General features: G+C 38.6%; 1 protein-coding gene across 28 annotated transcripts in view; it reads left to right on the top strand.

Moving 5' to 3' along the window:
• Positions 1-13,182, top strand: part of LOC136851982 (broad-complex core protein isoforms 1/2/3/4/5-like) — a 111,116-nt gene that overhangs the window by 42,028 nt on the left and 55,906 nt on the right. For 2 of the 28 annotated variants that reach the window (XM_067126399.1, XM_067126404.1), the window contains exon 5: positions 11,746-12,667. The exons of 21 other annotated variants lie outside the window; for them this stretch is intronic. In XM_067126399.1, coding sequence (XP_066982500.1) covers positions 11,746-12,078 — 333 coding nt within the window. In that variant the 3' untranslated portion in view covers positions 12,079-12,667. 5 more of the 28 variants (XR_010857025.1, XM_067126392.1, XM_067126391.1 and 2 more) reach the window with 5 other exon arrangements.

The following is a 13,182-nucleotide window of genomic DNA, read 5'->3' as shown; positions in this document are numbered from 1 at the left end:
TACAGTCCGACCTGAAAACCGGCACGCCTGGGACCAGGCCATAGCGAGGCCACAGAAAATCCCGGATTTTAGAAATTACCAATAAAAAACCTCTATGTAAACAGTCTTGCCAGCTCATTTCACATATATAGTACTGTGTTATCAAAAGTAGAACAAAGCTCGTGAAGAATAACTGTCATTTGTTAGGTTTCTCTCTGGAAATGCTTGCACACTGTCAAATTCCGATCTCCTCACTTGTCTTTCAGCACTTCAAACTTTTATGGTTATCATTTTCAGAGAGATAAGTTATGAACATAGCAAACATGCATCATTTGCATTCTGCTAATGTTGACATTCTTAAAATCACCAGCTGATTGCATTTTGCCGACATCATCACAGTGATTAGTTGCTAAATGAAGCGCATTTCGGAGATTCGTTGATATGTAATTATCAAAGCAGAGTTGAAAAATGCAACTAACTTCATTTTCAAATGAAGTAAAGGTGTGGTTTTGGCAGTATCGGATGCTGCTTTTGCCTCTTTCAAAATGCTTTGTGGCCTGTACATTAACATTCGTTTCTTCTGCCAGAGCTACAACCGTAAATTTAGTGGCATACTTTAACATTTTCTTTTCCATTGAGTGAAGAATGAATAAGAATTGACAACTGTAACGTAACTCTTAATAAATGTGTTTTAGTTAGGGTAACTGACATCGGCTAACAGCTGTTTCTCGATTCGGTTGTGTATGTCATTACTTGCTGTTGTTCAAGCCAGTGTCATGCACGCAATAATAAGTGGTTGTTAATTATAAGAAGTACAGTTGCCCCCGGATTTGTGGGCTCATGATTCGCAGAGTTCTGTACACATTATTCGCAGAAAATTCACCCATTCACAGTATTTCTCATAGAGAAATATTCACAAATTACTGTATTTTCATATTTTTGTGACTAAATGCACTTTTTTGTGATAAAACTATTAAATTATTCAGATGTAAGCATTTTTAGAGGATTTTTGGTGTTTTGAACTATCAGAATAGGCAGTTGTAAGCGTTTTTAGACGAGTTTCTAGTATTCGCGGATCTGAGCTATTCGTGGGGTGTAGTGGTACGCATCCCCCGTGAATACCAGAGGTCAACTCTATTGATAAATTCGTAGGCAAGTCACAATGTTGGTAAGCCTGAAGATTTGCATTTAACCTAATGAACTTTGGCTTCTAGGCATATTTATTTGTTAAAAGCTAACTTGGATATCATATGCATTATCAGTTGCATCTACCAAAACCGAGACAGACATAGATAGCCCATCCTAGTGTAATCTCCTGTACATACACCTCGCACTATACTGTTCATGATGTATATGATGAAATCATGTTTTTGGACAAAATTTTTTTGAGTGCATAATACACAATATCGGAATATACATGAGTACTGTATGTTCACAAATTACGGTATCCTGCCTATTTTTGAGTTTCACAGAAAGTTTTTGTTGGAAATGAACTGTGCTTGTGTATTTATGGAGCAAGGTTTAATTCCAAAATCCAAAAAAATCCAAATATTGAAATGTGCGGCACCAATCTCAGCCACCCAAGAACTAGTGGCGGCTGATTCAAAAATGTCCCGGAATATGGGCGTTCCAGGACCACGGAATTCCAGATTTTGGAGGTCGTACTGTACCTTTCTTCTTTCTGATATTCTGGATGCGGGGTTGAATTTCCCCCAGGTTTCAGGATTTCTTCGTTCGTTTGTTCATTTGGATCTTGGGATTTGTAGTGGCAAGCGTATCAGAATTGAGGAAATGAAAAGCTAAGACAAGATTGTGATTATTACACTTGCGTAACTGGTAAAAGAAAATGGCTGGAGCTACTAATTGTATTTCAGCATGAAAAGCATTCAGCGATTGAGCACTTGTTTATGGTGGTGAAGTTGGGTCTATTCCTGCTCTAATATATGTAACAGAATTTGACTGATATATGTAAGTATGAGCGGGAAGAGATTTATACCTTTCTTCATCGTCTGGTGGATATCATTACGGTAAACCCCCCGTATTTGTGGGGCTGTGTACCGCACCCCCCTGCGAATAGCTGAAATCCGCGAATGCTTAAAACCCCTCTAAAAATACTTAGAAGTGCCTATTTTGATAGTTTAAACAAGAAAAACCCTCTAAAAATGCTTATACCCGAGTATTTCAATAGTTTTAGCACAAAAAGTGCATTTAATCATGAAAATGATGTGAAAATACAGTAATTAGTGAATATTTCTTAGTGAAAAATACCGCGATTGGGTGAATTTTCCGTGAATAATGGGTAGATACGTTCCATAGAGAAATCTGCGAATACGTGAGTCCACAAATCGTGAGAACGCGAATCCTGGGGTTTTTTGTTTACTGTACAGTACCTTATTTTGAAATTCCAGATGCAGGTTTGAATCATACCCGGGCATCAGAACCATTTCATTGGGTTCTTGGACCTCATGCTTTGTACAGTAGTGTCAAGTGCATCCAGAATGTGAAGAAATTGAGAAGTAAAAAGAAAATTGTGGTTATTTTACTAACATATTGAAACATGTTTAAAAATCAGTTTTAATATTACAAAAGTTTATTACATGTACTTTTAAAAAGTTCTGTTTTTTATATTTTGATTAGTTTGTGAAAGAGTGGAGAGTGATTTTGCATCTGAGGATATGTGGTGATAGTAGTTTGTTGTTCCTTCATTTGCAGAGGGTCGCTTTTGAGACGGGAGGTGGAGTAGGTCAGTTATACCTTCCTTCTGCTGGGATTGAGGATGGGGTCAGGCAAGGTGATATGGCATTTTGGCAAGTGGGCACAACGCCACCTTGCCCCTCTTTGACCTCCACAACCATAGCTAGCCAGCCAGTAAAAGAGTCAAGGTCAGATCTCAGACCTTACGTGTGTCGTTTTTGTTTTCAGAAGTTTAAGCGAAAGGATCACTTAACTGACCATGAGCGCCTTCATACTGGGGAACGCCCTTACCTCTGTCAGTATTGTGGGAGGGGCTTTGCTCAAAGGAGTAATTGTAAAAAACATTCTTTGTTATGTAAAGTATCAAAAGGCTACAGTTGATTTTTAGAGTCCTTACAGTTACATTAAGTTTATTTTGTAGATCTAGCTGTAAAACAGTTGTTTTTGTGTTAGTTTTATAATGAGAGTGGAATTTTTCTTTTGCATCAGTTTTGTAAAGAAATTAAACAATGCATGCAAAATGCTCACATCCTGTTGTAAGCAGTTGCATTTTACAGAAAAGGTTCCGCAAGTCTTTTCAAATTGTTCAATAGTAGTATGCTTTTTGGTACTCAGCTACGTAAAGTTGATTAGCTGCTGTTACAGTGTTAGTTTAAAATAATAACAGATTATTTTATTTGAATGACTTTATGTTGTTAGGGATGTTGAGATTTATGATGAGAATTACACTGTAATGGTGGGGAATTGAATAAAGTAACGAGGAGGCGCTGTAGTAATGCATAAGAAAATAAATGGCCCAGTGAAAAGGTAATTTCTTTTTCATAACCTATGAGTTTCTCCTCTTGTCTTGAAAGTAGACCTTTGCTTCGTAACAGCTAAGTTTACAAACAATGGTCAGGTAATGAACTGGTTAGTTTTCTGATGACCAGAATCTTTATCAGTGCTAGGTAATGTTACAGTATGTCTATTTACTCATCTATTATTTTAATGGACAAGCTTTTGTAATGGGAAGGTATGTTATTTTTAGTCACTAAAATCTGGAGAACGAAACAACAAAACCCACAATAGTACTAGAGTATGCAGGTAAGCCCAAAGTTACTGGTTCCTAACCAATTTTGCAGTGTTGATCTTTTGACTTCATTTGAGACCAGGACAGCTATATAAATAGCATCTTTTAGGCCGGAAGTTAGGGCTAGGGGATGTGAAATTTCATGTGCAAAAGATGCACAGTGGCTACTTTAAAATTTCTGGATGACCCTTTAGTCCATGGGTAGGACTAGCAAGGTAATATTTACTAGTTCATCAGCTTGAGGAAGGGGACAACAGTTGCCCAGTTTGAGGACAGCCTTTAGAGTCTGCGAGAAAACCCTCCCTCTATTATGTGACTATCATTGGATTCAAAGACAACATACATATATTAACACAGAATATCATGGAAGTCTTTACATATTTGGATAAAGTAGGGATGATACACGTAAGAAAGGGTAGATGCAGTCATCCAGGAACTCCTTTGTGCATCGCACTACCTTGGCAAATTCTGGAGATTTTTCAGTGCCTTCAGGTTCTGAAATTCGCCAACAATAAACAGTTTTAATTTACGAGTTCGGAAGGTACTAGTACGCACACAACACATTCTTTGTTCCCCTTGAAGCCTTCAGTAGCCTTTCCCCAGCCCCTTCCAAAAATCTTTCAGAGATGTCCTTATAAAATAATCCCCTCTCATCTAATTATATATATATAGTAAATCTGGTTTGGATCCAGGTCTCACTGAAATGTGAGCTGTGTCAAGGTCTAACTGTAGTACTTGGCAATTAGCATTGGTAGGCATATATTCACCATTGATGGGAATATATGCTAAGTTCTCTAGCCACCCATCTGAGCAAGTGCACAACCCTGTAATCTTTGTTTCTTGGTAGAAAATCTTTCCTTTGTATGATATGTTAGCTTAGGATGAGCTATCTCTTGGCACGTGAAGTAAAGTGGTTAAGCACTTTATCCAGATTGGATAACTTATTTTTTTCCCGTGGTTTTTCTGCTCAGATTTGGTTGAAATTCCAATGCCTTTGAAAGCAGAGCGTGGGAATGAATGAAATGATTGTTCCATGGGACAAAATACAAAAAACACAAGATTTGTAGATTACTGAAATAGAAGACACAACAGTGAACTGAATAAAGGGCTGTAAAAAGCACAGATAAAAGTGACAGATTGAAATATCAGAACATCAGATTAGTCAAAGGTGGCTGTTAAGTTTGTCAGTTATGGTGAAAGCATAGTTTGTTGCTGTTAAGGTCATATGATTACCATATAGCATAACCAGAAGGAATGGCCAATGACTGAATATGCAGCAGATGCATCAATGCAAGAACTGTTTCTGCCTGTATGTACAGATGGTTTTAAATTTTGTGGTGGTCTCTTAAAGCTTGAAGCTTTCACAACAAATACTGTACTTAGTAGTGGTTGACACATCCAATTTAAATTTGTTCCTCTGCACCATGTTATTTAAGAGCATTATGAAAAAAAATTAACAATAGTATAAGTATTTTGATGATATTGTATGTAATTAACAGTGCAGTTTAATCATCAAGAAGAATGGCATTTCCAGCCCTAACAAAAGTAGTTTTTGGTATTGTATTACTCAGCCATGGGATGCTAAAGAATGGTGACATTAGATTCATCAGCTTTGGGCTTATGATGGTTAACTGACTAACCCTTAACTATAACTACTGAATGATGCGTCAGGACTTGAACCATTATTTTCTTCACCAGTCCAAGAGCTAGGTGAGAGAGTGGTTATTTCAGTGTGTTCATATTTGAATGATGTCTGCTGGAACTAGCAGGTGCCCTTGAAAGTTTAGCCCAGACCAGAATGATAAAAATCTGATCCAAAGTAATTGGACCTTAATGTTAAGAAGTGCAAGAAGTTGGGAAAAGAGAATTTCATTACCAACAACGAATATCACATTTGAGCACTTGGAGGATTGCATGAAAAGTAGCACACTAAACTGCTTAGACAGCCAATGTGTAATGTACCTGTAATAGAGAATGAAAGAAGATTTTCCTAGTTGTAGGAAAATCTACAAGTACGGATAGTCCCCGGGTTAAGTCGGACTTGGCTTACGTCGTTCCGAGGTTACGTCGCTCTTCAAATATATTCATCAAAAATTATTTCCCTGGTTACAGCGCATGTTCCAGGTTTACGCTGCCAGTCCAGCGGAAGACAGGAACTTTAATATAGCTCCAAAATGGCGGAAAGGTCAAAATTAGTTTTTTCTTTATGAAAACCTTAGTCAAAATGCAGGTTACGTCGTTCTCAAGACACCCAAAGGATTAAGAATAAGGTTTTCGTATGATTTTCAATGATGTCTCGGGTTACACCATTTTTCTGCTTACACATTGCAGCGTGAGAATGAAACCCCGATGTAACCTGGGGACCGGCCTGTACTATATAGTGCCTGTTGACAACATTTTTAAATTTCAGTCTCATATATGTCCCTCCTGGTTAAGGAGAGATGATTGTGTTGGTCTTGATCTTTGAACATTTGGCATGAACTGAGAGAGAAAGAGAGAGAGTTATATTTGCCATCATATCATACAGTACAGTACTACAATTAATTTTGATTCTGAGAGACAGATTAACAAAATTCTAATACATTTAATTCACTAAATCATTACCTTCATCTGCCATTATTGCTGGCTGGTATTTTGTTATACAGTGTTAGCGTACTTGATTTTAGCAGTTCATAATAGTTGTGCACTTTGTTTTAGTTAGTTGTGTTTACTAATAGTACATATGTACTTGGTATGGGCTATGTCAGTACTATAAGGGCAACAGGTGTGATTAATAAAAAAAAAATAAAAATGTTAACCAGAATATAGGAAACATCACGTACACAGTAGGTCAGTGTATTTTTTTTCCTCTTGCAATAAACTGTTTCCTCTAAAAAAAAAGGGTAGGTTCAGAAAAAAAAACATAACAGTCTGTTATGTTCATCTTTAACTGCTCTGCTCAGTTAAGGATAAACTGTTTGTATAAAACTATCATCAGCATAAAACTAACACAGAATTAGCTGCTTGGTATAGCTACAATCTCTCTCTCTCTCTCTCTCTCTCTCTCTCTCTCTCTCTCTCTCTCTCTCTCTCTCTCTCTCTCTCTCTCTCTCTCTCTCTCTCTCTCTCTCTCTCTCTCCCTTTCACTTTTTAGATCTTCTCTCTCATCCTTTTCTCAACCTCTCATCTCCTATGCACCTCTCTTGGCCAGTGCTTGATTCACCTGTACTAAACCTTTTTACTACAGCAATTTATATTTCCTCAAATAGCTCACCCTATCAATTTTTCTTACTCGATATATATTGTAATTTGCTATAAATGTTTGTATTTTGCAATAAATATTGGCCAATAGGCTGTCTTTTCTTCCACTTTATATTCAGACACATATTTCACAATCTTTTTATATATTGTATCTTTCGATATCATAGCCTTTCTTTTCCAGACATTTTGAGATCTTGAAGCCTCAAGAGATTCACCTCTTCTCACATCCATTACATTTTCTCCCACCCACTTTCATTTGTCTATCATCCAGACAGCACATGTTGCTCCATTTTCTTGGTTTCCTTTCAACACTATATCGTATGCAAACAGAAGCCACTCCACTCTTCATTCACAAGCCCTTTTCTATGGCAAACTTCCACCTGCAGTTCTGTCTTTCTCATACATATCTGAATCACCTCCACTAGATAGTCCACTATTACATCAAGCTAGTCATTCACTTGGCTAAAATAAAAGGGCTAATGTAGACTTGAGATGCGGATATGGCAAGGGTTAATGTAGATTTTAGAATTCTTGTGGAGGTGATTTTTGGTGGTGTAATGGAAAAAGAAAGAATTTGAAATGAAGAAGATTACAAGGTAGATACGAAAGTTTGGTGGTGGTGGTTGTGTTCGGTGGATAACTAGATTATGCGATTCGTCTGGTTTCAAAGGAATGGCTGAGAGGCGTTATTTTTTCCTCTTGTGGTTGTAAGAATTAGTCTGATGCAGAATGTGTATGTATGTTGTAGTTTGAGGAAGTAAATCAGTTAATTTTGGATAAGGAGTTTTTGGAACTGTTGTAGGAGAGTTTTGAGAGTAAAGGGAATTGCTGTACTGTATTTTGGCATACATGAATCCAGTATGTAGTCTGATGAAAGTAATTTTTTTAAAGGCAATCAAAAAGTGTTTTTTGACGGGAGTGAAACAAACACAGTTGATGGATTGGCCAGTAGCTCACTGGAAATATCAAACTTGTTGGTGGTGGACAGTCTGCTTCAAATGCTAGTTCACTTGTATTTATGAGTAATACTGTAATGGGCATTGTTATTCTTGTTCTGTTTCTAAGTTTCTTTGGTTTTATAAAGAATGTGGCTGCCAGAATAAGTACTGCTATTATGCGCCAAAGGGCCTTTTTGTTATAGTGAAATCAGTTTCGTGAAAGGTGTGACTGCATATAGTGTGTGAAAGTGTGCATCATCTGAAAAATCGACACTTACAAAATAGAATGGTTATGGGGTGTCAAGCCTTTAAAATGCTGTAGTAGTGGTTACAAGTCAGGAGATGAGAATTTTTCTCTCTGAGCATCAAGAATACCCTTTTCAAATATGGCACACTACCATTTAGTTGGTTCTTTGTTTACTGAATCAAAATTATATTGGTACTGTTTATCTGACACATTTGAGACTTGCTCGGTTAAAGGTTCAGGAAAATTTGACAAGCTTTTCTTTTGGTTGGAAATAACAACAAAATCTTAAATTGTTGGCAGCTAACTGGGAAAATTTTAAGTATTCTGAAGGATTTAATTTTTACAAATGATGAAAGTGTATTGGATACATAATGTATTAGTCATATTGGTTGGCAGGTTTTTTTGAGTAATTACACAAAGTTGTCATTTTTAAAACCTGAATGCTTGTATAAATTTGGAAGGGTTGGTATTTTTCAAAATTTTCTAGATTGGAAGAAAATGTAGTTTTGGAGAGATTTTGCCATTCAGTATGATTGATAATTCAAAGTCTTCCAGGTCATAGCTGAGAAAAAATGTTCTCCTTATATAGAATAGAGTATCATCCATAAACATCTTAGGTTGAAATTCTTTAATTATTTGGCTTGCTGGTATTTGACATCATAACTTGTATAATAACAGTACTCATTTCTTGGTGTTGTAGGCATATCTATCATTAAACATGAAGTATACAGTATATTTCAGTGGTTTGGCATTGTGTGTGTGTGTGTGTTGTTTACAATTCCTGGCCGTGCCATTGCTTGACTTATGAAAGAAGTGTTAGAGTTGTGTAGATAGAATAAAATGTACCTTTAAATGCAATGGTTAAGAGAACTGGTGAGACATAGATAAATAGAATGACCTGTGGGGATCCACTTGTTTCTCTCTCTCTCTCTCTCTCTCTCTCTCTCTCTCTCTCTCTCTCTCATTTAAAGTTTCTGATATTGTAAATGTTGTTCAAAACCTAGTTATAAATGAGGCATAGCAGTATGGTTGTGGTGTCTTTACAGTGGCTGGTAGCGAGTGTGTCAGGGGCAAGCGGCCTTAGTGGGGTGGCAGGGGAGCTGCTGCAGGAGCGGAAACATCCTTGCGGATATTGCGGCAAGATGTTCATACGCCGTGCCCACGCCCGTCAGCACGAACGTCAGCACACTGGGGATCTACCTTACCACTGTATTGTTTGCAACAAGAAATTTGTCAACAAATCTCACTATGATTACCACATGTCACGCAGCCTCGAGCATCAGACCAATCTGAGAGGCGTCTCTTGTAACATCATGGGCTATGGTGGTTCAGGGCTGCAGTTTTAGTTATGGAAAGTAAATTGACAAGAAAAAAAAAAAAACAATGTGTACCTTTTGCATGGAAGTACAGTATACACACAGTATTAATAAAGTTCCTTCTCTGCTTAGCCATAGTGAGTGATGTGAAGCTTTTTTGTTGCAGGGGGGTTGTGGTGGTGGTGGTGGTAGTGGTGGTGGTATGGGTGTAGACTATGGTGATGATGATGTTGTAAGGGCTCTGATGGACAAGTCATTTTGTTTGTTGCCACTGTCATCGTCGTCACCATCATCGTTCCCATACCAAGACCATTACCCTCCATCCAGCAGCAGTAGTGGCCCCTGTCATGCCAGCGGTACCCCCCAGCAGGTAGGCTACAAATGCCATGTATGTGGACAGATCGTTCAGAGGAAAGATAATTATCGAAGACATCTGCGGCTCCATTCCGGATTGTTGCCGTTTCAGTGTCACCTCTGCCCCCGTCGCTTTAATACCAGATACCACCTTCAGTACCACCTGAAACGCAGCAGCGTCCATGCAGATGCGTCTGCGGGCAGTGGATCTGCTGTAGCCCTGACAGCGGAAGAATTAGGTGATCAGTAACAGGGCTTAGCTTTTGTGGAAATGTAAAATAGGAGGTGAACACGATGCATTCTAGTGTCCGTTGACGAAATGGATTTGACCGGAGAGGCTGAATGAGGTGTGTGCAATTAGTATAGCATGACAGACATTAGTGGTTGTAATTTTTCAATTCAGTTGGTCATCTCTTGTGCAGTTACTACCCGTATTTCTATTGCTTGAGTAATTTGATTGTGAATCTTTTTTTTATGGTATTTGTTGTGGGAATTTGTCATAAATATAATACTCTTCACATTTGACTTGAATTTTATAACATACTGACAAAAAACTAAATATGTATATGTATCAGTAGGAAATGAGTTAAATGCTGCAGCAATCAGAGAGAATGCTACATTGACCAGAAGAAACGAAGGCTCGGCAAAAGAAAAGTCAAGCTTTTGAATATGCATGTAGGTGATAAGTTTTTATAAGTTGCAAGATGTGTATGTTCAGCCCACATCTGGGATGGAGTGGAGAGGAAAAGCCCATGAACATTCAGTGTGTGAGAAGATGTCTCAGCCAAGCCTGTGCTTGCCCATCTTGGAAAGCACACACTGGAAAGACCACTCGCGAGTCCTCTTTGTGGTCTTGGATACATGACCAAAGCAGATTTATTCTACCAATTTAAGCATATCCAAGACATTAGGAAAGCTGCATCCCATCGCCTAACCCCTTTCCAAGTAGAAACTATCACTACCAGTCATGTAGAGCATAGTCGAGAGCATGCAAATCACCGCCCAATCCCTGCTCAGCTAGAATCATCCAAAACCCATTCATACACAAAGGCAGTGTTTTTACACGTGACAAAAGTACTGTAGCGGGAAAGACACCTTACCTTATGTTGTACTGTATCTGTAAAGGTAACTTATGTCAGGATGTTTTTCTTTTTTGCTTTGAAACGGGTGGGTGAACGGGGTGTGCTACCGTCGTAGCTGCTAGAGCCGCTGCTGCTGTAGAGATGCTGGCTAAGGCGGGTCTCCTCTCATTTATTACAGGGTGCGTGGCAAGCTTCCTCATGTTACTTGGAATGGCTCAGGGATCCAGCAAGTAGCATCAGCAGCCGCCCATTTGTGTGCATCTACTGCAGGAAAGCCTTCAAGCGGAAAGATCACCTGTTGATTCACGAGAAGGTGCACACAGGCGACAAGCCCTTTGTGTGCGAGGTGTGTGGCCGCCGCTTCGCTCAAAAGACTCACCTGCGGAACCACCTCACCAAACATTCTGAGGTTCGCGCTCATGCTTGCCTAGTTTGTGGTAAGCGGTTCAAAAGGAAAGACTCCCTGAAAATTCACGAAAAAATACACCATGACGAGAGTAACACATGTGCGGTCTGTGGACTGGTCTTAGATACCCGTGATGGCTGGCGCGCTCACTTATCTACACACTATCAAGTGTAATGATTAGTAAATATCCCGTGGGAGAATAGCTGTACACTACATGACGAATCGTAAACAATGTATAGAGTATCAAATTTGAAAAGGTTGTAAGCCTCAGATTGAAGTCTTTCTGTAAATCATTCCAAAAACGTAAGAAATTGTACTTGGAAAGAGATTGTGTTTAGGGACGAATGTTTAAGGGATTGTGTGTTGGGTAGAGCAGCCTTTGGTGATCATGCTAAGCAGCTCTCCTCTGCTTTGTTCCAGGGGCTGATGGCTGCCCACAACTACTGTGGATACTCAGAGGACGAGGAGGCGTTCAGGCCACACCCGTGTGCGTACTGTGGCCGCCGCTTTAAGCGTAAAGATCACCGCATCGAGCATGAAAGGATCCACACGGGCGAGCGGCCCTTTGCCTGTCGTCTCTGTGGCCGTGCTTTCGTACAGAAGCACCAGCTCATAAGTCACACGCGGCGAAAGCACGCCACGGAAGTCGGCGTGCCCCTCCGTTTCTTGCCTCCGGGCACAATTCTTACTGCGCCCCCTTCGCCACGACATGACAGAGGTGGGGCTGAACGGCACTCTGACTATCCATCTTAATCATTTTCACTGGAAATATGTACATTTTTTAGTCATTTTGTTGGTTTTGTTATGAAAATTTGGCCATGTGAATTTTGTATGTAAAATTTCCCAACTGTATATATTTATGTATGTGTATACAGTTTATGTATATATGCATACACACATGGAAAAGTTGTGTATGCCCATAATTACTTCACGTAAGTCTACACAGCTGTATAGTGTACATATGCCGTGTAAAGAGTGTAGGAATATGAAGCTGGTTATTATAATAGTTATTCCTTTATATACTGTGATTATTTCATTGCTTTGCTCAGAGAAGTTTAATTTTGGATTGTATTTAAAGTTTATTAACCAATATATGTATACAGCCTGCCACATTGTGCCTAGGCCTTTGCAGGGCATATATCTTAAGTATCAGTGGTGGTATACAGGTTTAGTTCTTGGTATGGTAGCTTTGTACATTGTCAGCTTCTGAGGACAAATTGAAATACTGTTATGGATCTAGATATTCCTCGTGTTTCTTAACTTTATAACTGCACAGCAATTACTCAATGCTCAATAATGTCAGTGTCATGTAGCATTTTGGGAATAAAAGTATGTGATATAACGATATATTTTTATCTCCTTAACATTCAAAGTATGTGGTACAGTATTACTTTATTTTTATTGCCTTAACAGATGCATAAACTTTAAAAAACCAGTCACATTACCAAATCACCACCGTGCAATTCCTCTCATCCTGTGGTTTGTTAGCCTCATTCATTAAAATTGTCCTTTGGGTAGTTATCTTTCAGAAATATAAATCTGTCTTGTTTACTCATGCATACTACATATTTGCCGAGATCACAAAAAAAATCAAGTGGGACTAGTTCAGTACTGAAATTGAATGTAAATCTTTGGAATTTGTTTAATACAACCATTTAGCATTTTCATCAGAAGTGAAGGGGATTGTATATGTAGAAAAGGATTTCATGAAATGTCTCTGAAAGTTTTAGGTTCTTGATACACAGTTAATCTCATGGTAAAGATCTTGTCTGTAGTCATTTGGCATGTTAACCAGAGACAGTACAATATTTTTGGTAGAGAGAAAGAGAGAGAGAGAGAGAGAGAAAGAGAGTTAGA

This window comes from Macrobrachium rosenbergii, chromosome 24 (assembly GCF_040412425.1).
Source record: "Macrobrachium rosenbergii isolate ZJJX-2024 chromosome 24, ASM4041242v1, whole genome shotgun sequence".
NCBI lineage: Eukaryota > Metazoa > Arthropoda > Malacostraca > Decapoda > Palaemonidae > Macrobrachium > Macrobrachium rosenbergii.
Note: the sequence above shows the minus strand (reverse complement) of the source record. Positions and strands in the feature narration are given on the sequence as shown.